This window comes from Biomphalaria glabrata, chromosome 5 (assembly GCF_947242115.1).
Source record: "Biomphalaria glabrata chromosome 5, xgBioGlab47.1, whole genome shotgun sequence".
Taxonomy (NCBI): Eukaryota; Metazoa; Mollusca; class Gastropoda; family Planorbidae; genus Biomphalaria; species Biomphalaria glabrata.
The window spans coordinates 16,286,376-16,312,471 of NC_074715.1; the positions used below are offsets into that span (position 1 = coordinate 16,286,376).

Consider the following 26,096-nt stretch of genomic DNA (forward strand, 5'->3'; position numbering starts at 1 on the left):
AATAGATATGAATGTATCGGCATCGGGTAATCCCATTTTCGCAAACCTAATTTTATTTTCGTAGTGAAAGGATCATTAGTTAAGTTTAACATACATCTAAATCCAATCCACTAGATTAGTAAACACAAACTTAGACCCGCAGGCCGCGGGTAATGTCTGGCGAACATCCTTTCATTAGACATTACCAAATGGTTACACATTAACAGTGATTAACACATCTCTCTACTGAGTCTATTCCTAGGCCTAGGTCTAAAACTCTTATTGAACTCTAAGTCTAAGATGATAAGACTTCTTTTCGCAAAGATAGTTTTATGCTTTAACACATAAACATACTAATTATTGTCCATTTATTTCATATTTTAATCAAATTAACATTCAAATTTGTTTTTCTAAAGCATTTTTAATACATTCGTTCGCTGTTCGCTAAATAAAGCTGCGTAGCCGTGTTGAGCTAGGCCTATATTCATTCATGAAAAAAGGTCACGCATGCGCAACACAGAATGAACTCTTTAAAAGCCAATTTTTAACTCTAGATTAGTGTAGATTTAGATCTATGTCTACCTAAAGATCTACTTTATACTGTAACACATGAACATACAAAATTAAGTCTATTCATCTCAAATTTTAATCAAATATATGTAGGCCTACAAGCAAATGTTTTAATTTGAACAAATGGATTTAAGCCTATTAGTTATTCTGATTTCATAGCTTCATTCACACTATTTTTACATTGACACATTCGCTTTACTTATTACATTATTATTTCCTTTAATTGTGACTATATAGACAGTAATGCGCAAATAAAGACCCGCGGGTCGCGGGTAACATGTCTAGTATATATATAAAGCACAAAGTAAGGCGTATTTTGGTATGTATATATGTATGTATGTATGTCCCGCAAAAAAATCTAAACCGTTTGACCAATCTAGATAAATCTAGGCATAAATGTTCATTAGATCGTGACGGAGACCGTTTGTGTTTGTTTAATGTCCCTCCCACAACCGGACGTCCCTAGAAATAGACAAAAAGTACCTAATTGTATCTCTATTAAGGAACGAAACTTTAAAACAGATCGGTTAAACCCGTTCGCACATTATTTTATATTTGATGTAGATATGTCGGCTGAACGGGTATTTTCGTGGCAAAGGGAACATTCTCCAAGTTTGACATAGATCTAGACCCAATCTATTAGATCAGTAATACCCAAACTGAAGCCAGCAGCAATTATGTAAGCCTTTAAACTCGATTTGAACCCGAGACCAATACCAATTTTTTTTTCAACAGATTTTTTTTTCAGAACCAAACTAAGGTTTTGATGAGTAGATTGAATTCTTCATTGATATGTATACACTCTGCCTTCGTGGATGTAGACCTTGTCCTCGATGGTCCTCTCTGTCTCCCTTATTCTCTCATCTTTTTTTTTTTGGAACCCCTCTTTGATTCTCCCCCTCTGTCCCTATTTATCAATCTTTCTCAATTCACATTACGCTCTCTATCTTCTTCCCCTTCAGTTCATTTTTCGATATCCGCCATTTTATGTTTACGAGAGATCATCAGAAGCGTGTCAGCATCTGTACAACTCTATCTAGACTTAGCTGATTATTTCATTCGGTTCAGGTCCCAAAGTGTTTGGCTAAAACTGTAATACACTAACATAATCATCAATTCAGCAACTTTATCTCTGCAAGACATATAAATATGTGTAAAATTTGTGTAATATATATTTATTTATTGTTTTTTATTTGGTTGTTCAAATTTCCATAAAGAACAGTCCAACTCGGTTACTAGAACTAGAAAGCATCTCTGACCAACCAGCTATTTTTAGGCCAAGTGTATCTGCAGTGGTCATCTAAAGATATACTCGCGTGGTCATTTATTGGGATACCCAACAACTATTAAGCATCACGCTGTATCTGGCCAAGTCATCGAATAAGACAGCAGTACCCTCCTCTTGAAAACTATATGGTTGGTCTGGGAATAAAGAGAACCTCGTTCGTTCAGAGTTCAGGGTCATTCACTACCATCAGAAAGATAGCATCTTTGAGCAGACGCAGGATTCCGTAGAAAGCTAGTTCTCCGTTGCCTAGGGAAGTGTAATTAACTTACGTTCTGTCTCTTACACGTACTCATGACTTTTCTAGTTAGTGTGGATTTGAAATTTTATAAGACTTTATACAAGTACATCATCTTTACACATACAGAATACAGATCAAGTTATGGAATTTATACAAATATACAAAATAATATAGACTTCTGCTGTTTTAACATAGACAGATAACTAAAATTCAAATGTTTAACATAGACCAGTTTCCCAGCCTTTTTCCGTGGAACCCAAGGGATCCTAGAGGTCTGAATAGGTGTTCCACTAACTACTGGAATAATTAACTAGCAGGGCACTACGTGAATCAATCTCTCTAAAAAAAATTAAGCAAAGTTTTCCGTTAAATACTTAGAATGTGCGAAGTGTTCCGTTAAGGAAAAAGTTTGGGAAACACTGTCACAAATAGACAAATTTTTTAAGGAAGATGGACTTCTGCAGTTAAACATATACAGATAGCCAAAAGTTTATTGTAAGAGTCTGGGTCTGTATTTCATTCTTGTCACATGACATACTAACGTAAAGTACTCTTTTCAGACCCTGCGATCTGGCCAACTTTAACATTAGTTAGCAAAAAACAAAAAGGCCATTGGTGGTTGTGCTGGGTGCATGACATCCTTGCTAACCGTCGGCCATAGAAGTAGAAACCTATGACATTTACATCATCTGCCTTATAGATCGTCCTATAACTTAAAAAAAAAATATCCAAATGTATTAACATCATTAATGTTCCTCGACAACTCTTCTAAAGTCTAAAGGGTATATGGCCTCACGCTAACCTAAACTAAACGTCTGGAAATGTATAGAATACTTAAGCCCACAAGTGTGACTTCGACCCATGAGCACGTACTTTGTAACGCACTAATATCGTTAGCATTTCATCCATTCCAAACAAACACTTGAACACATACATATAGATAGATAGATACAACTTAGAAAATACGCTAGCTAACTGTGTATAATGTCCTGTAATTCACATTTATACTGTATTATACATATACATTTCATTTTTCTACACTCCCAATTGAGGAGTTTCAACAAGAGTTAGCGAATTACCGAATTCTGAAACTAATTTTACGAATATTTTTTTTCAAAATTTTGTTTTTGTCTTTTTTTGATTAAACATTTCACTACAAAGACAGCTTTACTTAATGCGAATTTATTTAACTGTTTACACTCGAGCATAATGTTCTGGAACTGTGGAACTAACTTACTATTTGTTATCCTTGTGACTACTGTCAAATTTCAGTCAGTCGGCATCGACCTGTTCTTACACTTGTTTATTTTCAAACAAAAGGAATACTTGTTCACAGATGTATGTGGACCCAAAATAATGTGAACATTTAGCAGCCAAGCCTTTTTTTAAGTGTAGAAAGTTTTAAAGATTTTTTAAACCTCTGGTACCCATAAAACTTCCTTGGAAGAACTGACTGGAACTTCTCATTCAAGTCATAATTTACTTGGAGGTATATCTTCTGGAGCTGAAGCAATCCCTGTACTCAATGGTGAGCTGGAGATAGTAAAAACTGGCTCCAAGTCTTAAAATTGGCTTTCAAAGTCCACAATCAAGGAATCTAGATGAATTTTGTACTTTCAAACCATTTCGCTAGAAAAATTTTCACCTTTCAGCAAAGAACAAAACCTTTTTCTACTTGCTTGCCTGGAGAAATGGGAAATTTTTGTTTGAAAAAATTTAACATCCTACTTGCATTGTGATGTCTTTTAGTAAATGTACTGATACATTCAGATTACTCAATTGTTTTATCCTCACACTGAATTCGTCCAAGATATTATTGAACCCGGGCCCACGGGTACCTTGCTATGCCACTGTATATATACATATATATATATATATATATATATGTATTTATCTTTATGAAAAGCCGTAGGTTGAGCTATCAAATCAATCAAAAGTTACATTTGGAAAACGGATGCTGAGGGGTTAAGATTTCCACGAGCAGTTCTTTGTGTGTCATTAAAGTTTGCCATTTATGGATTAATTATGATTAAGCCAACGCTGAGCCTACACGCCACAATGGACAAAAAAAAGAAATGACTTTTCACTTAATGGCTTTCCCTTGTAACTGGAACAGGTCTGACAGATCTGCCCAGCTTGTTTGTTGCTATAGTGGAATTAAGGTCTAGAGAATGTCGACGTGACCCCCAGGTGCTTGGCCAGTCATCTGTGACAAGCGTTTTGTGATGTCTGACAAATTAGGAAACATTTGGATTAATTGTTAAAAGTCCTTCTAATGCTAAACAATAAAGACTTTAGAAAAGGGAGATAATTGCCTCAAGGGAGAGAATTACGTGGAAAGACTTTATTGGTTTCCATCCAGAAAGATGTTCAAGTTCAAACCATTTATAATATTATTTTCCTGAGTCACTTATCATTTAAAGAAGAGGACATAGACATGTTATTACATTTTCTAGACATTACTATCTACTGTTGAATTCATACAAAGTGCCCACTGTACGGTCATGACTCTATTTGATCTCTCTTTTCGTATCTCTCCTTTCTGTTTCTTTCTTTACTCATATTGTTTCCTCTCTGTTTCTCTGTCTGTTTTTCTTTCTATTTCAGTTCTCTAAGTTTTTCTCTCTCTCTCTCTCTCTCTTTTTTCTCTCTCTTTCTCCCTCTCTCTCTTTCTCTCTGTCTCTCCCCCTCTCTCTCTTTCTCTCTCTCTCTCTTTCTCTCACTCTCATTTTCTCTCTCTTTCTCTCTGTTTATCTGTATAGATTTTCTCTTCATTGTCCTTCTCTTTCTCTCCCTACCTCCCTCTCTTTCTCTTTACCTATTTATATTTCTATTATTCTTACATATTTTAAGTTCATTATTTAAAAAAAAAACGCCTTAAATTCGATGTTTATTGAGAGAAGAAATGAAAATATTGCTTTCAAAGTACCCAATGGCATACTGTATTCTCAAACTGAACGATTTTCCGCTTTAAAATATGTTTGCACCGTACTGTTGTAAGTAAAAGCTAAAAAGATGCAAAATATATAACATTCTTTTTAAAAAACTAATCTAAGTGAAAGAACTCCGTACGTACAATTTCTTTTATCTCAATAATATAGAATGTATTTCCCTTATTCTCAATTAATTACCGGGTAGGAATATTTAATTGACAAATTGGTTCATTTTTAAATTGATTATGTTACAATAAATAATTATTTAAAGTTTCCACTTGATCCGAGCATGGGTGTAGAAGGAAGAATATGTACAATTACCTAAGGGAACGAAAATAAACATATTTAGCCATATCTCTGAATACTAAAGGTTTCATTTCCCTTGTTAGTATCAAAGAAAATAATAAATTACCAGTAATTAATTTATTATTTGGTTATTTTTGTATTGGTTCATGTCTTGTCTATGCCAATGAATAATTGTGCAAATTTTCAACTTGATCTGATAAAGGGTGTCCAAGAAATAACGTGTACACATTTATTTTTAAGAAACAGACAGACAGACAGAGTTGATGCAGAGTGAGTTGATACAGAGTGAGTTGATACAGAGTGAGTTGATACAGAGTGAGTTGATACAGAGTGAGTTGATACAGAGTGAGTTGATACAGAGTGAGTTGATACAGAATGAGTTGATACAGAGTGAGTTGATACAGAGTGAGTTGATACAAGCTTTGTAAAAAAAAAGACTTTGTAATATAATTTGATTCAACTGAAATGTATGAGTATGTGTGTGTATTTATGTGTCTATTGTGTGTGTGTGTGCTGTGGGGTTTGAATGTGTGCATAAAAAATTAATCTTCATTCGCCATATTCATCGCCACTAATATTGGACTCAAAACTAAAGTTCCAAAAAAAAAAAAAGTACTAAACTCAATAGAACTGACAGGCTCTGGGAATACCTCTGGTGGTAATCTCATTTCTGTACTATCGCGCAGCTTCCATTGTCATCTCAAATGGAGACTTAAATTCTATTAGCGATATTCTATATCCATGAGGTCCTGGGAGGGTTTTTTGTGTTTTTTGTTCGTACTCTTGGACTTCAGCCCAGTCTTCCTTGATAGAACCCCATGAGAGAGAGAGAGAGAGAGAGAGAGAGAGAGGGAGGAGGAAGACAGAGATAGAAAGGAGTACGAGAAAATAAAACAGTAGAAAGACAGAGAGAGAGAGAGAGACATAGGCAGAGACCAAGAGACATGGAGACAGAGATACAGAAAAAGACAGAGAGAGATATAGAAAGAAAGACATAGAGAAAGAGAGACAAAGAGAGACAAAGAGAAAGACATCTAAGGATAGACAGAGAAACATAGAGCAAGACATAGAAAGATAGACAGCGATAAAGAGACACATAGAAAGATAGACAGAGATAGTAAGAGAAATAGAAAGAGAGAGAGAGATGAAAAGATAGACAGAGGGAAAGAGAGAGAAATTAAAATATAGACAGAGGGAAAGAGAGAGAGAGATGAAAAGATAGACAGAGGGAAAGAGCGAGAAATGAAAATATAGACAGAGGGAAAGAGAGAGAGAGATGAAAAGATAGACAGAGGGAAAGAGAGAGATGAAAAGATATACAGAGAGAGACTTAAAGTGATTGGATGACATCTAGTGACGTATGTTCTATTTGTGATAAAAACAAAGGGAACGTCTGACATAAAGAGAAATAGAGGGGGGGGGGAGGAGAAGAAAAGGGAAGGGGGGGGTGGGAACTAAAAGTTAATTTAAAAGATAGAAAAGAGTAAAGACAAATTGAATTACTCAAGGGAGATAATCATGTGTAACTGTGTCCCTTCACTTTCTCTTGACTCATCTCAAGACACACACGAGAAACACGCCATGATATGATCTGATAACACTCCACTGCATGATCTGATAACACTCCACTGCATGATCTGATAACACTCCACTGCATGATCAGATAACACTCCACTGCATGATCTGATAACACTCCACTGCATGATCAGATAACACTCCACTGCATGATCTGATAACACTCCACTGCATGATCTGATAACACTCCACTGCATGATCTGATAACACTCCACTGCATGATCTGATAACACTCCACTGCATGATCTGATAACACTCCACTGCATGATCTGATAACACTCCACTGCATGATCTGATAACACTCCACTGCATGATCTGATAACACTCCAATGCATGATCTGATAACACTCCACTGCATGATCTGATAACACTCCACTGCATGATCAGATAACACTCCACTGCATGATCTGATAACACTCCACTGCATGATCTGATAACACTCCACTGCATGATCTGATAACACTCCACTGCATGATCTGATAACACTCCACTGCATGATCTGATAACACTCCACTGCATGATCTGATAACACCCCACTGCATGATCTGATAACACCCCACTGCATGATCTGATAACACTCCACTGCATGATCTGATAACACTCCACTGCATGATCTGATAACACTCCATTGCATGATCTGATAACACTCCACTGCATGATCTGATAACACTCCACTGCATGATCTGATAACACTCCACTGCATGATCTGATAACACTCCACTGCATGATCTGATAACACTCCACTGCATGATCAGATAACACTCCACTGCATGATCTGATAACACTCCACTGTATGATCTGATAACACTCCACTGCATGATCAGATAACACTCCACTGCATGATCTGATAACACTCCACTGCATGATCTGATAACACTCCACTGCATGATCTGATAACACTCCACTGCATGATCTGGACAACAATAATACCAAATATTATAAAAGATATTTAAAGATTCTTTTAAAAAAAAGGCTTCAAATATTTTTAAAAAAATCATACACAAAAACATGGTTAACACTTTATCCATTTCAATTTCTGCCAATTACCCACATCTACTTGTGTAAATCACCTGAAACTGGATTAAACAAAAGATTTTGGCAGCAAAAAAGATAAAAATCAGAAAAACTCTTCAGTCTTATATTAAACGTAAAGGTATCAAAATCAGTAAATTAATTACATTTGCCATAGATCTAGAAAGCAATAATAAATCTGTGCGGTTACAAATATTTTCACAAAGCTTATACCAACTCACTCTATCTGACTGTCTGTCTGTCTCTCTGTCTGTCTGTTAAAACGTTTGTACACGTTATTTTTCCCAAACCCACGTTTGGATCAAGCTGACATTTTGCCGGACAATACAAGAATTTTTTTTAAATTAACCAATTAGTTGATTTACTATTGGTTATTAATTTTTTAGTTTGCTATCTCGAACAAGGGAAAGAAATTGTACTTGACTGATGCGGTGGTATAAGTTGAATTAGCCCCTTTTAGATTTTGTATGTTGCCGTTTTCAAGTTTGAAGCTAACACTAGAAAACTATATATATATATATATAAACCTATTTTCAACGATTTGCTGGCAGTGCGGTTCGTGTATTTGTTTAAAAGACGCTGAGCAGGCCTTAGGCCTAGAGCTTGATTTCAGGTCGTTTCCCTTTTAGTTTTATATAAATGCATTTCAAAAGTGATCATCCAGACACCCCTTTCTCCCCTTACCTCTGTTCCAACTGGTCCAGTCAAGTGATAAGATCATTGCGCATTGAGAAAGCTAAAACCATGAAATTGCGCTTAACAAAAACAGTACGAAGTGGACAGTTGTGTTGTATTTGTAAAGACCAAATTGTATAAATTGTATGCACTAAATCAAGATGTTCAGGATTGAGCGCTGAATTGTGTATAGACTGTTCCACACTTTAATTCATTGTATACGACTTATTTCATTTGTTTCTTCTTTTTAGTGCACTCCAATCTAAGAATTTTATAGGCAAAGTTTTGAATTAGTGGAGATTTGTACGATAAACTTAACAATGTCAAGAACTTCACAGTTGCCAACTAAAAATAAAATAAAAAAAGAATTAACACTCAATGCGTCAATGTTGATCTTCATACCATCACCTCTCCTTGATCACTGCTGATTAATTGTCCATTTGTATTTAAATACGTTCTAACATCTAGTACTTCCTCTCCATTGAACTCATTTAGTGCTACAAACTGAAGAGCTTAGAACATTCGGTAGTGCTAAAAAGTGCATACAAATCACCATGTACTTTTTCAAAGAAATAGCTCATCAACTCTCCTTTAGTGTTTAAACACCGGATACACCGACAAGATAACTCTATATCAAGTTTTTTGGTCATTAATGAAATTCTTTTCATTCTTATCATTGATAAGCCATCCATGTCTTTATCTTGTATTATCAGTCTTTTTTATCAGTTTCTTACTTTCTGGGCATCTGTCTCGTTTTTCTCTCCAAATCTATCCTACTATCTAAATAAGTAGAGGTGTAGACCGTGTAGGTCCGCGAGTTTGCCGTGGGATTTCTTCCATTCAATGTGGGCCTATTATTATTGCCTATTATTCAACCTAAATTTGGCAGCAGACGATAGCAAGAGTTTGTTCCCATTAAGTGGATCAACCAATCACCTAAGGGAGAGAATACGCAAGACTCGTCTGGCCTTTTCATTCGTGCTTTGTCATGTTTGTGGTCAAGTGATCTAATAAGCGCACATAATGAAGGATATCAGATCAGTTGAGTGTTTGCCTGAGAGCCTCATTACACTAATAACTGTTTCTTTAACATCAGCCGTTTTTTTTTTGGTCCACTTTTAAAGTCTAAGGTTCTGAAAAACGTTTTTAAGTCCTCAAATAAAAAAATACTTCAATAAAACCCCAACCCCAGTTGTATATAGTAATCGCTATAGACAAAATCGTTTTTTAGCATTTTAAGTATTTTTTTTTTGTCCGAGAACAAGGTAGTTTTGTAAATAAGCCAGATATTAGATATTTTCATAAATCGCAGGCATAATGAGCATCTTGGTGTTTCCGGTGTAAAGAATACGATAATGATGTTTCGATAAACATTTTGAAAACCATAAGAAAAAAAAGTGTGTTTACTGTAGAATTTAAATTAAAATGGAAATGTAAGTAAAGGGCAGATTACTCTGATTAAGCTTCTGTATGAAAATGGCAGACGACTATGTGTTTTTGGTGTATCCCACATGACATAATGCAAGAAATGTTGATCAATCATACATTGGTAAAGGTTTACGGTCATTTGTTTGACCTTTTTAAGCACCTTAAAATGTCTAAGCGCTGACGTCTGTAGCACAAACTAATTCTTATTACAAAGCCATATCAGCTTCGTCTCTCTCTGGTACACATTTTGTACACGATATCTCTTCAACTTCTCGTTCTGGGATCAACTTGAAACTTTGCATATTCATTCAATTAATTAATTTAAAAAGTAAAGTAAATTTTCCCCCCTTTCAGACCTTGCGGTCTATAGGGCGAATGATGTGAAGGTCATCTGTTTCTTAGGCCAATGGTGAACGAACAAGGTGTCAGGTGGCCAGCACAACGACCAACCACCTTTTATTTCCCCAACTAAAGTCAGGTACCCATTAGAGTTAAGTGATCTAAAAAAATCCCAAAATTCAAAATCCCAGTCTTCACTGAGAATCGAACCCAGGACCCCCAGGTTCGAAAAACAAACGCTTAGCCACCCAGCCACGGCGCACCTTTATTAATTAATTAGTGGTCATTTATTCATTTTTGTTTGATATAGAAAAAGGAAAATAAATCTTACAGTATTGAGAAATGTTGCTATAAATGTGCAGTTTAACTTTAAAAAAATAATTATTTTGCTTGTTAGTTGCATGTAATCGGAAACTGATATCGGTATCTCAAACAAGGGAAAGAAATATTGCTTGGCTAAAGTAGTGGTATAAGCTGAATTAGTCCCCTTTATAGATTGTCGTCTGAGACTTATTACAAATGTAATTAGGCCTACATGACTCTTGACTGATTCACCTAATAGAAGTTGTTGTTTTTTTTAAAGCATTTTTTAAATTTTGGTTGTTTTCTTACATTTTACCTTAGGATGCTTTTCATCGCCCCTATATTTCTCCATACCACTTTCTCTTCTATATTACTGTATTGTATTGCTTCAATAACGATAACCGGTTCTTTAAAGACCGAAAACAAAAACAAAGAGGAGATAATTGTTTAAATGTTACCGTGACGAATCACAATAACACGTTTCATCCCACGACGCATGTCACTAGAGCAGTGATGAAAGTACAGTGGTCTGATTTTAGAGTTTAAAATTAGTGAATGCACATTAAACATAGCACAATTTTTGTGGATCAAATAATATTTTGTTTTAGACTTCTGTAGAGAAAAAAATGGAATTTAGTTTAGTGTTTTGTCTCCAGCCACACATACACACACACACAGACACATAATACATACACACACACATACAGACACCTATACATACACACACATATTCACATTTATACACACACACACACACACAAATATGAATTTTTTTTCTCCCACAGTGAACGGGGTAGCGTGGTTCCAAGGCGTGCAGCCGAAATAAGAATTGCAAAACTTTTTGGATCGGGCCCAATCTAGAGCTCTAGTACTTGAACTATGCAAATAAACTTTATAGATTAGCCCTGCCTCCCCTTCCCAACCCATCTTCGTATTGTACATGTACTGTGTTTTGATAATGCATGCCATTATAAACATGAGAACGAATACATCGAAATGACTAGTGTTTATTTAGACGCTCGTATTTGGATAGTCGGCAGCCATGTTCAAGACCACAAGATTAGTCTCCCTGTACTAGAACTTGTTGTTTTGTTTATTTTGTGTGTGTTGTTATTCATTTCTGTTCATACATACGTGTCATTAAAGAAAGATACACATTTAGAAACTTTGACCGGTTTAGAACACTGATTTACGAAGAAAACACAAATTTTATGTAGACATGCGTACACCATTTAAAATCTGCAGATTCTGCGTAGTGTTTATTTATGGCGTTTTTAGTCTATTTTTAGCTTGACGACCATACTTTGGTGGATTTCATTTCATAATAATAATTTACTAAACAGCTTCCGTTACCATTAGCGACTCGTTTTATCACGTGAAATGTACAACATAATTTGAATGTCTTATCGTAGGAAAAGAGATTCCAGCTATATGAATATTTTAAAAAGTATCCTAGGTTGGGTACAAGATATAACCACGCCCACTTTAAACAACCGCCATGTAAGAAAAACTAAATTAAATAAATAGAACAGGATAATTGCCAGCGTCTAACAAAACCAGTGACAACATTACACAAGCTAAAAGTCTACAAAGGAAATGTAAAAGATTCTTTTAAATCAAAAAATATATAAAAACAACGCTTATCTAAAGGGGAAGAGCTCCGTCCTTAAAACTATATCTACCAATAATGTACAAGCTATTTCCCTTATTCGATACCAAGCAAAATAATTAATAACCAATTATTCATTGAATGATGGGGTATTTTAGTTTATTGATTCATATTTTGTTAGAAGCAATAAATAATTGTTTAAAGTATCAACTTGATTGGAAAATGCGTGAGGGAAAAATAGCTTTAACAAAATATTTAAGGGGACTAAACCCAACAAATTTAGCCATATATATAAATGAATACAAAACTATTATTCCTTGTCGCTATTAAACAAAATAATTAATTACCAATAACTAATTGTCTGATTGGTTACCTTTTCTATTGTATTGATTCATATCTTGTTTATGTCAATGAATAATTGTGCAAAGTTTTAACTTGATCCGAGGATGGGTGTGGGAGAAATAACGTGTTCACACTTTTGACCAGACAGACAGACAGACAAAACAAAACAAATATCAGTGAAAACAATGTAACAGCAACACTTATATCCTTATAGAAGCCCCCGACTACCCCCTCCCCTGAACCCATTAAATTTGTCAAACAAAAAAAAAAGGAAATTAATAAAGCAATATATAAAGAGCTGCCAAGTTTTGCCTTTAACTATCCCCCCCCCCTCCTACGCTTGGCCCTCCCTTGTACGCTACTCACGAGCAGTCATCAAAACGCGATATTTTCTCAGTACTATTTATGGTGGTAGGTCGAAGTAAACCGGTCCGCTGGTCAGTCAAAGTACGTTGCTCTTCTGGCCAGTCCAATACGTCGGTCCGCTGGTCAGTCGCACGGTCACTTACACACCATCCGATATTGGTCATATATCAAACTGATCGGCCGATTTGATTAGATTTCCATCTGAAAGTTCGCGGTCAAAAGGTTAAAAGGTTAAAGGTAGAGACTTAATTACAATAAAACAAAGTCTGAATGCAAAAAGGTCATTGGTATACGAAGACGATGCTAAACACACACACACACACAATAGTTATACACATATATATAAATACAGGGCTTTTTTTTTTTAAATTGGTGCCGGTACTCAGCGATTAGGTGCGGTACTCAGCAGTTGATTGCCTAAATTTTAACTACTAAAAATGAATAATATACATTAAATCACGAGAACCGAAATAATTTTGTTCAAAAAGATGCCCCTTACGCCGTACCGGTGCGTACCGTCACAAAAAGCCCAGTATATATATATAAAAGAGAGAGAGAGAGAGAGAATCATCTTGTTAATAGTATTGAACATTGGTGACAATCTGTACCTAGTGACCCTGCATTGGCATGAAATGAAAACGAGGACATACACTTGTACTATTTACCTACACCACTATATATACTACTTACATTCAATCATTAATAATAATATGATTACAATTCCTCTTGTTAGCTTACAAACTCTTCATGGACACGGATTAGGAAAACAGCTCTTGCGATTTCCCCGAGAAATTATGTTTACGTATATTTTGGGGGACAAAAAAATGGTAGAGTATTGTCCTGACAGTAAACAAATCTGGTTTTGTCCTAATAATTGTTCAAAATAGGATAATTTTTTAAAATAAAATTCGGCTATTTGTTTTACCTTTTTTTATGAATGGCAATTGACAACGTGTGTTTATAACTTTACTCTTTTACTAAAGCCACCAAAACTTTTTTCAGTCTTTCAATATGTTTGAAGGAGAGAAAATGAATCCTTTAAAAATGGAAGACAGTTATAGTAGTCTTTGGTGTACAAAATACGTAGGTACCTGTATGGTATTTAAAAAAATTACAACTTACTTGTGTACACTTTTCAAGAATCAAATCTCTACTCATCTCTTTGGCTTATTGTCTAAAGTAATGCTGGCAACAGTGATCTCTTATTATAACGTCCTTGACATTGTGACTGTCTGTTTATTTCGGAATCTCCGCCAAATCATCCTATTTTCATGTCTTCATGTTTTTCTTCAAGTTCCAGTAAATCGCGCCCACCCTTTTCCACATCTCTTTCTCTTTTTGTTTTCTCCCTTAAGATATTTTAGTGCTTCAAGAATGTCAACCAGGACTTTTACAATCGACATATAAACTAAAGTCGAGTACTTATTTTTACAAAGCTTTTATCAATTCACTATGTCCGTCTGTCTGTCTGGTAAAAAAATAAAAAAAAATGTTTTCTCCCACTTTGGATTTTTGGGTCAAGTTGAAACTTTGCACGATTATGATACTTTACTAAACATGAATCAATAAACAGAAATTATTGGTAATTAATTAATTCGTTTGCTATTGGCATGAGGGGAATAAATGCTACTTAATGAGAGATGTGGATGTATGCAAGAATTCATTCCCCTTATTACTTTTTGTCACGTTATTTCTCTCACTTCCGCTTCTCGGATCAAGTTAAAACTTTGCAGAATTATTCATAGTGAATTACAACACACGAAACAATAAAGAAATTATAATCAGGTAATAATGAATTAATTCTGTATTATGTAGCAGAAAGGGAGTCACAACCTGACAGCTTGAGATAAATGGCAGTAATAAGCAGTTCTTTCCCTAAGATAAGCTTTGATTTTTTTAAAAGTATTTTTTTTCTTTTGCTTGTTATTATAATAAACATAAAAATCTCCTATAACGTATCACAAAGTTAGTCCACAGCTGAATGTCATTCGTCAAGCTAGTTTGTGCACATTGTGTCATTAAAAAAAAACACAAGTCTAAAACAGAAACTGGTAGAAGATTTTATTCAGGCAGAAATCAACGACCTATATATTTTGTGTTTCCTCTATATTCTCTATTTATTTGCACACTAATGGTCGCTCACGGTCTGGCAGTTCTAAGTCTTCATTTACAGCCTTGTAAATGTCTTTAGTCTACTTGATGTCTTCCAGCCTGAAGGTCTAACACTAAGATGAATGTGTTTTAGGAAAATCCAAGGGGAATGCACTCTACAATGTGTCTGCCACGAAAGATCGTTCACGGACATTGTAGGTGATTGGCTTATCGTTAGCTCCAGTAAGCATCAATAATACGTCTCGTCACAATCAATGTTACCAGACACCTACACCCCCAGAGGAGGACAACAAGGAGGACACGCAATTAAAAAGAAGGACAAGCAATTAAAAAGAAGGACAGAAAAAAAAAGAACAAGACATAGCAAACTTTAAAAAACTGAAGTGCAATTTCATTTAATAAATAATGTCACTAAAGCAACGATGGTAAAAAAAAAGTAAAGTTCCCCTTTCAGACCTTGTGATCTCTAGGGCAGATGATGTGAAGGTCATCTGTTTCTGTGACCCAAGGTAAACAAGGGTGTCATAGGGCAAACTCATGTCAGGTACCCATTAGAGCTGGGTGGACTCTGAGGCGCCCAAAGATCCTGAAAGTAAAAATCCCAGTCTTCATCAGAATTCGAACCAGGGACACCCGGTTCAGAAGCCATAGCGCTTTACCGCTTAGCCAACTCGCTTTAACGAGGGTAAGAACATTCTATTAAAATAACAATGTCCAAGATAAGAAAGTTCATTATTCGCTCTAGCACCAATGACGTTTGGGTCTCCATGCTCAGCATTTGCTTTGGGATGTAGGCCCGTACTTTGTTAATAACAGACCTTTCGTGAGTCAATGTAGGCCCGTACTTTGTTAATAACGGACCTTTCGTGAGTCAATGTAGGCCCGTAGTTTGTTAATAACGGACCTTTCGTGAGTCAATGTAGGCCCGTACTTTGTTAATAACGGACCTTTCGTGAGTCAATGTAGGCCCGTACTTTGCTAATAACGGACCTTTCGTGAGTCAATGTAGGCCCGTACTTTGTTAATAAAGTCTACATCAATAATGACTAACACAAAGCCTATGTCGTCACTAAAATGTCAGGTTCAAAGTCTGTCTACTACACTGCGTCTCTAAACTAAACTAAGTGTCTGACACAACGCAAACCCAGTTACTACCTGCCTAATAATATTGGTCTCTAAATAACGGGCATAAACCCATGCATGGATCAAAGCCTTTTTTGAAATAATTTAGTATTAAGGTATAATGAGAATAATAATAAATGCTTGACTTTGAGTGCTAAAATTAATGAGGATTGAGGTATAACAATGTAAGTAGAACTGGACTACATAAAAAAAAAGTAGCGAAATCGAAAATTTAAAAAAGACATCAGATCTTGACCACTTCCGCTCATCAAGCAGCAGACATCAAACTTTAACATTGTTTGTGGAAACTAAATTTGCTTTGAGGGCCGTTCCTCCCTGCCCCTTCCCCGGGGCAAGTACCAGAGACTGGAGGTTTGTGTGGATACAAAATCTAACAAGACGTTGACAAAGCAAATGATGAGTGAAGTCACGTCTGCTGAGATCAGTGACGTGGTGCACACACACAATACATTCCGGTCATTGACTCACAAGTTTTTCTTCTACTCTTGGCGCTCTTTTTTTTTTCGTAACATAATAACAAAAATAAAATCAAAACTTCTTTCCGTCCATTTTTTTTTATTATCTCAGAATAAATAAATGTTTCGTTCAAACCATAGACTATATACACAATTCTTTGGTTATGGTTTCTTATATAATAAAATAAAATCTATAGCATAACGGAATACTCCGCTACCAAGGACGCCTCGGTGGACGAGACTTTTAATTGAAAAATGTGTGTGTGTGGTGTTCAATGTTGGCAGTCCTTTATAATATAGCAAAGGTTTCAAAGATTTAAACATGCAAAAAGTGAATTTAAATAAATACACATAAGAACTTTCTATTTCTCTAGACAAATATTTTAGAATTGTGCATTAGGGAAAAAAAAAACTTAATTATAATATTCTGTGAAGAATTTTAAATATGTTTTCAGTAATTAATATTGTCTAAATATTTATATTTATCGGAGATGTTCATGCACATAGGCATAGAAATAGTCCGCTTATCTGTGTATCCGGTGTCATAGCAATTGGGCGTATTGATAAGCAAACTACTTTAATAAGGGATTTACACAAAAAACTTTCCATTCTAAACTATGTCAAGGACGCTATTTCAAATATCACTAAATTATAAAACTTTGTCTGTGCTACAAAATTAGAAAATTAATTGTATAATGCTAAAAAGTACCCAAAATTGATCCTATACCTCTAAAATTACACGGCTAATCAGCTCTTTATTACATCATACACAGGATGCTCCACATGGCTATATATAGTTTTCCGCCTTAAAGGAAATGTATCAACAAACCGTTTATAATTTGCTTGCCTTTTTTTTTTTTTTCAGCATTTTAGAATGACATTTTCTTAGCACTTTATAGTCTAAAGTAATTTTATTATTTAGTTGCCAACTGTGATCTTTTAATACAACTTCCTTCACATTATTTAGTTTGTCTGTTTATATATAACACTTTCTTGTTTGTTTACGATTGGTGAATGAGGTCCATTAACACTATTTGTTGCGTAACTTTCTTTCAGTTTTCTTTTTAAATTTATGTTTATTTCTACACAGATCTAGATCTAGATGTAAATCTTATTCTCCTCTTGAACTAGACAGTTGTCAGAGTGAATTTGAATCCTTGGATCGGTCTATATCAGGGGTGGGCAAATTACGGCCCGCGGGCCACATGCGGCCCGCCGAAGTGTTTTATGCGGCCCGCTGACACCTAAAGAAATCAGGTGTGCCCACACATTTAAAAAATATAAAAATGCAAATATATTAAAAATAAATAATGGCAAATATCTATAGAAATTATTGAAATTTTTTTTTATTCTTGTCACTTACAATGAAGAGGCTAAAGAAACAATGTCTATAAACGTCATTCTAAAATGTTTAAAGTAAACGAAGATTATTTTAAATGGAAATAATTTGAAAAATTCAGTTAAAGACACAAGTTCAGGCTAGTATTTATTCAATACTATGAAGAACTGTGTTGAAAGAGTTGGGTTGGCTTGTACAAGATAGCAAGGGTAACAACTGACGGAGCCCGTGCTTTGAATGAGAAAAAGAGGCTTTTAAATAAAATAAAGAACAATATCCGAACCATAAACTCATAAAGGGAAAGTTTACACAAAGCTGCATTGGATATCAATTATACATATGTCCCTAAAAATTAAACATTTATAAATTGGTATGGGACCGGCTTAGGCATAGGCATAATATGCAGCTGCCTATGGCCTACGATTGTTGGGGGCCTCGAACAGAGTACACGCCTTCTTATTTTAAAGAAGAAATAGCGAAACTTATCCTCAATTTATTGTTGAAATACACTAGGCTTTTAATAATTGCATACTTTTAGTTTTTGGCTGTTAATTTTTTCTATTTTGTTTGGGGCCACCAAATTTACTTCGCCTAGGGCCTCCAATTATTTAAGGCCAGCCCTGACTGGCAGTTCCGAAAAGTAATTGAAGATTTGGAAACAAAACGTTTCGATGTTCGGTAACATAGTAATATCCTCTGGTCTAGAATTAGAAGAACATTTGTAACTTTTTTTTTACCACTATTTCTAATGAAGAGTTGAAGAAAGAGTTCATGTTTATCATCGGAGGTATTGCAACGTGTTGTTTGCACATGAAATGTTGTATGTGCATTTTAAATCTTTTCATTTCTTGAGGCGAGCAAGTGAAAAACAGGTTTTGTCATTTTCCTTGCTGAAAGGTGAAACTATTTCTAGTGAAATGGTTGAAAAGTACAAGACCTCCAAGCAAATTATGACCTGAAAGAGAAGTTCCAGTTAGTTCTTTCGTGGGAGTTTCATGGGTGACAATAGCTGTATATCCGCACTTAAAAACTTTGCTGCTAAACTTTCACATTATTTGGAACCACATTAATATGTGAACATGCTTTGTTTTGTTTAAAAATTATCGAGTGTTAGAATAAGTCGATGCTCATTAACTGTCATTTGACAGCAGTCACAATAACAACTAGTAAGCTAGTTCCATGGTTCCGGAACATTATTCACGAGAGTAAATAGTTATATACTTGATAATAAGTACAACTATACATTAGTGGTGAAATGTTGTGATGCAAACAGGTTATAGCAAAATTTAAAAAAATCTTTCGAAAAATTAGTTCAAGAAATTGCTAGCTCTTGTTGTAATTCCTCAATTAAGAAATTAAGAGTACAATATATATATATATATGCGGCCCCATGGTCCCCAAATTTTTTTAATGCGGCCCTCGGTAGAAAAAGGTTGTCCACCCCTGGTCTATATGAAACATCTGTATGAAAGTGTGTGTGTGTGTGTCATTCATTGCTGCAGGTGTGTGTGGAGTAAATGAAATGTAAAGACTGTAGTTAATTACGGGCCATTCCAATTAAACGTAACATATACTTGAATACACTGGCCAAAATGGAAATTGTTGACATACGGGTAGTTTTATTGAAGGTTGAGCGACCTATTCACTTGAGTTTGGGGATGAGGGCTTTCTATTGCCCACAGATTATGCCATGTTAATGTAATGCTCACTGTTCTACTGGATATACAAAGACTAAAAACTGTGTGTGTTGTTGGGAGAGAGGCGTTTCATCTTAAAAGTAGTTTGTATATTGGAGGGAAGGGGAGGTTATAATGCAGGCAGACGAGAGTTCTACGACTGATGAACCTAAAAAAGTGTTTGTGCATACCCAATATTAGGCGGTTTCAACTAGGCACGGGTATCTGTTCGTTGAGAAATAATTGTGGAAAGTTTCCACTTGATCCAAGGTTAGAAGTGGACTACAAAACTTGTACCAGACAGAGTGAGTTGAGAGAACCTTTATAATGAACAGCAGCTAATGCTTCTGTGATTAACTTTTACATAAATCTCCAATATGCTATTTGGGATTTCAAAGCCATTGGGAGGTAGCCATATTCCTTCTTCAAGTGTGCTTCACTGGACATTGCAGCTGCCAATAGTTTGTGTCCACTGAGTGCTGTGTAATGATGCATGTCAGGGACATCAATGAAATCCAAACCAGCAGTGAGGAGAACGGCTCACTAAAAGAATGTCTACCGTAGTGTCCCAGTGTTGTTTTATAAGTGATCCGATTCAATCCGATGCGATCTGGTCTGACCAGATCCTGTTTGATCTGATCATATTTGAAGAGAAAGAAGTAATTGGCTTTTTATAAAAGTATTGTATTTTTGAAAAGCTGCAACTCATCAACTTTAAAAGCTTGAAATGTGCACGTCAGGTTCTTGGCTCAAGGGGCTAATTAAGAACGATTTCTTACTAATAATTACGACTAAATAAATTCCACAAAGCTCCAGCTATCCAAGAAAACTTAGATCTTTAATAATCCTAAAAGACATAATGAGAACAACAATACACATGTTCTATTCCAGTCTCAGAAAACAACTGACTATCAATTTCTTTCTATCATACAAGGACAACTTACATCCAAAGCCATCACGTGTATAGGCTTCTGTTCACATTCATGATTCATTCCTGGGGATATAAACAAAAGAATATAACTCTTTCATACCAAAATATCAACAAAGAAATAACACATTCACTTTCATCATACCTGCCCCCTTACAGTGCACAAGGCTCACCACTTTCAGGCTACAGACACACGCTGTTTTATACATATGTTTCATTATCAAATGTGTAAATTATCTGTACACGAACTGTTGTTCTGAGTAGCTTTTCAGATTCCATTTCGTATTGCGATGTTATTTCATTAGCTATGCCTTCTGTTGAACCCAAACTCTCCATCACTTGTGTATTGAACTTTCCCCTAACCAACTTTTTCTTTACTTTCTGTTCAGTGCCTTGGTACGTACTAACATGTACGGTCTGACTGGCCAGGTGGCCTTTGACGACGACGGCTTTTTGAACATTAGCAAGTTTCACGTGAGAAATTTGGTCTACGATGGACGCCAGAGTGTGTGGCAGGACATTGGCTGTGTCCAGGGTAAGGAAGTGAGACCATTTGGTATCATTTGGCCAGGAGACGCCAAAAGTCTTAAGGTAGGCTTATATATATTTTTTTTTTCATAGCCATGTAGATCTAGATGCTATTAAATTTTTTTTTTAAATACGGATAGGTGTTGTTAATAACAAGACAAAATATGTCTAGTGTAAATACAACTGATGCTCTTGGAGATTTATATAATACTTTGCTCTGAGTAAACAAAGATTTAAAGAGAAAAAAACACTCAGAAAATAACGTAATTAGATTGTTCATATTTGCGTTGCCCGTTATGAACTTTGACCCTAAGCATATTACCTTAATGTGATTCAAGTACTATCAGATTGTAGGAGTGGATCATTTTAAATACAAACAGCCACATTCCTAAAACCCTGTCATAGCAATTATTCTAGAAGATCCTTAATATGATGTGACACGCTTTTAAAACACAGCAAAATGTCTGTCTGTAACTTCATTGTAGTTCTGCGTTTCCTTTGGACTCCCTCGATACTTTCCTCGTGCATTGATTAGATTCAGTCCCGCTGTAAACAATGTTAAAGCTATATCACCCTACTTCTATTTGGTTCACACCCTTTACGCTCATAATATAAGATTATAATGACATAACGTCACATTACCAAATGTATTAAAAGGTAAAACGTTAATTTTTATACAATAGTCGAACCGCGGCGAAGCATACGCCGCTATTTAGCAGGGCCGTTTCACATAGGGCCCCACAATGGTTAAGTCCGGTCCTGCTATTTAGTGACAGGTGAATACATAGATTACAAATGTTCTCCTCCCCCCCCCCCATTTTTTTTTCACCGCGAAAGTTACGTGGGGTAACTCTAGTCCGACTTGCAGAATTAAAAGAGTTATCTTTTCATGATACGTGTCTCACATGGTCGGGCGACGAAGAGAATTATATAAATATATATAGAGAGAGAAGGTAGCTTACATCATATCTGTCATCTTAGCTTATATCACATCTGTCATCTTAGCTTATATCACGTCTGTCATCTTAGCTTATATCACGTCTGTCATCTTAGCTTATATCACGTCTGTCATCTTAGCTTATATCACGTCTGTCATCTTAGCTTATATCACATCTGTCATCTTAGCTTATATCACATCTGTCATCTTAGCTTATATCACGTCTGTCATCTTAGCTTATATCACATCTGTCATCTTAGCTTATATCACATCTGTCATCTTAGCTTATATCACGTCTGTCATCTTAGCTTATATCACGTCTGTCATCTTAGCTTATATCACATCTGTCATCTTAGCTTATATCACGTCTGTCATCTTAGCTTATATCACATCTGTCATCTTAGCTTATATCACATCTGTCATCTTAGCTTGTATCACATCTGTCATCTTAGCTTGTATCACGTCTGTCATCTTAGCTTGTATCACGTCTGTCATCTTAGCTTATATCACGTCTGTCATCTTAGCTTGTATCACGTCTGTCATCTTAGCTTGTATCACGTCTGTCATCTTAGCTTATATCACGTCTGTCATCTTAGCTTGTATCACGTCTGTCATCTTAGCTTGTATCACGTCTGTCATCTTAGCTTGTATCACATCTGTCATCTTAGCTTGTATCACGTCTGTCTAGCGTTTCCAACTACCCACTCTCGGATCAAGTTGAAACTTTGTACAATTATTCAACGTCGATGACAACAGATGAATAAATTTAAAAAAACAATTATATAATCAATTAATCGTACTAAACTAGTTTTGTATTATAAAAAAAATGTACCAGGCTATGAAGAGATAAGCCTTGTATAGAGATTTCGGCCCTTTTTCTGACAATGATGCAGATGGTGGCTGAGCGGTTAAGCGCTTGGTTTCTGAACCAGGGGTACCGGGTTCGAATCCTGGTGAAGACTGGGATTATTTATTTCGGAAACTTTGGGCGCCTTTGCGTCTACCCATCTCTAATGGGTATCTGACATTAGTTGGGGAAAAGTAAAGGTGGTTGGTCGTTGTGCTGGCCACATGACACCCGCGTTAACCGCACTTGCCCCCCCCCCCCCCCCCCGGATTCTGAGTAGTCAAATTCTAGCCATTTTTTACATCCTCTGATCAAACTCTAAGTAGCGACTAAACAAGTAGTTCTTCAACAGGTAACTGAATTACATTTGTAGCAGACTAGCCTCAGGCTTAACAGGAACTGATGGCTGACCACGTACGTGCACCCCTCTGAATTCTGGGTAGTCAAATTTTATACAGTTTTTTACAGCTTCAAAACAATGAACTTCTGCTAGGAAACAACGTGACCACTGAAATAAAGTTATTTAGGACAAGCTTTTATTGTAAAATAAACTAGAAAAGGCTAACCTGTCGTTCATGTCCGACCATGTGCGCTTTATTACAGGCTTGCAATTCAATATTCTATAGCACGTTAGTCGTGAAAATTTGGGTCAGGGTTAGTGAACTTCCCCTTTCAGACCTTGTGGTCTATAGGGCAGATGTAGAAAAGGCCTAGAATATGATGAAAGGTTGTTTTTTTCTTTTTCTTTTTTCTTGGAGGAAAATCTTGCCAGCTGTTTTTTTATTTGATTTATGTGAAAGTTTCTTTGATCAAGATTGAAGAGTGCAGTCATCTTGGTCAATGTGTTTACGTCTTGCGGAGTTGCGGTCAGTGTTAGCATTCGATATATGGCTCCTTGTCTCGGAAGGCAATGGATGCGCCCAGATGAGTCACTGGTTTTTGGTTTAGTCTTGAGACGGGGCAGAATCTGGTGTGGCTAATCAAGCCAGTTCTAGAGCGACAGACTTTGCCACTATTCATGCATGTCTAGGCATCTGATTCAGGGATAACCGACAGGGCAGCTTTCTTTTTCCCCTCTTGATTAAGGCCGCTTCGTTTCATTAGCACTCGATAAAATAGCAGGATAAACATTAAACACGTCCACCAGTTTACGATAGAAGAGATATAAGAAAGTTCTTCACATGCCATCGCCCGAGTCAAAACGTTAATTTATATCGACGGAGCACTGGCAGCAGCAAGAAACCAAAATATCCGAGCAGCAGCAGCATGAATTAATTGCGTTTTCTTGGTATTTCTTTAATAAAAATGCAGATATCTCAGGCACTGAACAGATGTGTCTGAGCGTTGGATTCGCTGATTCATGCACTACCTGTGTCTAACGTCATTGTCAGCGAATACATTATGTGCATTTTAAACATGGACAAACTACTCGGCTAAGGCTACGATGGCTGCCCGTGATGGCTAGCATTCAGAACTGTGTTCAGACATGGATTAGTGAAAAATATCTAAAAGCAGACCTTGTCCGTTGCGCGTCCCACAGACTTAAACTTGTTATCATTGACCTGAAAGACGTTTCAGATATACGTAATGTTGCTGGTGTCATCCAGAAGATTATTTATTCCGTAACAATCCCAAGCGAGAACGTTGGGGATACATTTAACATTTTTTGTGGGAGACTCAATAGACTGGGAAATACACATTCATTCGCGCTTTAAGTCACAACTTTGAGAAGATCTTTGACTGTTCTGGTTGTGAAGAAACAAGTCCCTTTAAGTATAAAGTGCCATTTAATTGTGAAGCATTTCAACCTAACATATATACAAGACTAACATTATATATATACAATACTAACATTATATATATACAAGACTAACATTATATATAGAACAACTCCACTAGATGACTTCCTTCTTCCCGTTTACAACACACTCGTGACTTCCCGCAAGTCCCCTAACTCCCAGGTACCCAACACTTGACCGTGTGTCACGGTTGACCACACATAGTAACCGTGTCACAACAGTCCTCCCAGGGCAGAGAAAAATTTTGATAGTATCAAAATTTCATGAGCCCAATAGTTTGGGTGTATATTAATAACGTTTTACATCGACATGGCGTATTTTGAAATAACGGCTGTAAGTGAAACCAGACAAACTGTATATGTGTAATCTATATCTGCTTCTCATGTGTTTCTGGTTTGTCTTTTAATTGTCGTCAATTATTCATCTGTTCTTGTACCAGTTTCCGTGATGTTGCAGTCTGTCCATCTTAGCATAATTACTGCTTAACATCACATCAGCAGTCACATTAATGGCATAATCAAAAACCAACTTGACCATGCCAACACGTCAGGGATGGCATCTTGTGGAAGGCGAGACTGCTGGCAGAAAAAACTTAGTATTGAGTTGGTTCTGCCGAGAATTTGCAGTCTACAGATACACCGAGTTAAAAATACATGTTTTTGGAATCATTACAGAACACGTGACTTTACATTCCGTATCTTGACTTGTTAGTTCGTTCATTAGCGTCTCGCTTTTCAAGCAATAACACTGCTCAGTTCAACTTGTTTTGTCTGCATCCTAAAATGATGCAAGAGCTGCAACGTAAGGAAGAACATCAGAACTGCCAGATAATCATTCATTGCCGGCTTGTCCATCGCGACGAGAAACAATTCAGTAGTAAAGTTATTTACAGTTTTGACAGCGTTTGCATTTGAATTTGAAAGATGAGATCAAAAGTAATAGAATTCTGCGTAGACTCCTTCCAACGGATCAGAACCATGTCTGTCTATCTGTCTGTCTGTCTGTCTAAATTGTTTGTACACGTTATTTCTCCCACACACATTCTCGGATGAAGTTGAAATTTTACACAATTGTTTATTTTTTGTACCTAACAAAACATGAATCAATTTTAAAAATAACCAATTAGTCAATTAATTATTTTGTTTGATATCGAATAAGGGAAATAACTTTTACATTATTGATATATATAGTTGTAAGTGTGGAGTCTTATCCATAATAGAAACTTTGTTGTTATTTTTAAATACATTTTTTTTTATTTTGCTTGTTTGTTTGTGTCTTGCAGTTGTATATGTTCTAGAAATCGCCATTGTGAATCCAGTCTTGTCATTAGATGACATGATCAATACACA

The 26,096-nt window shown here is 36.0% G+C and overlaps 1 protein-coding gene across 1 annotated transcript in view; it reads left to right on the forward strand.

The window, feature by feature from the left end:
• LOC106074122 (glutamate receptor ionotropic, NMDA 3A-like) overlaps window positions 1–26,096 on the forward strand; it is a 177,335-nt gene that overhangs the window by 72,253 nt on the left and 78,986 nt on the right. The window contains exon 5 of the mRNA XM_056030168.1: window positions 21,026–21,227. Within this exon, the coding sequence (XP_055886143.1) occupies window positions 21,026–21,227 (202 nt within the window). The remainder of the gene's footprint in view (window positions 1–21,025; window positions 21,228–26,096) is intronic.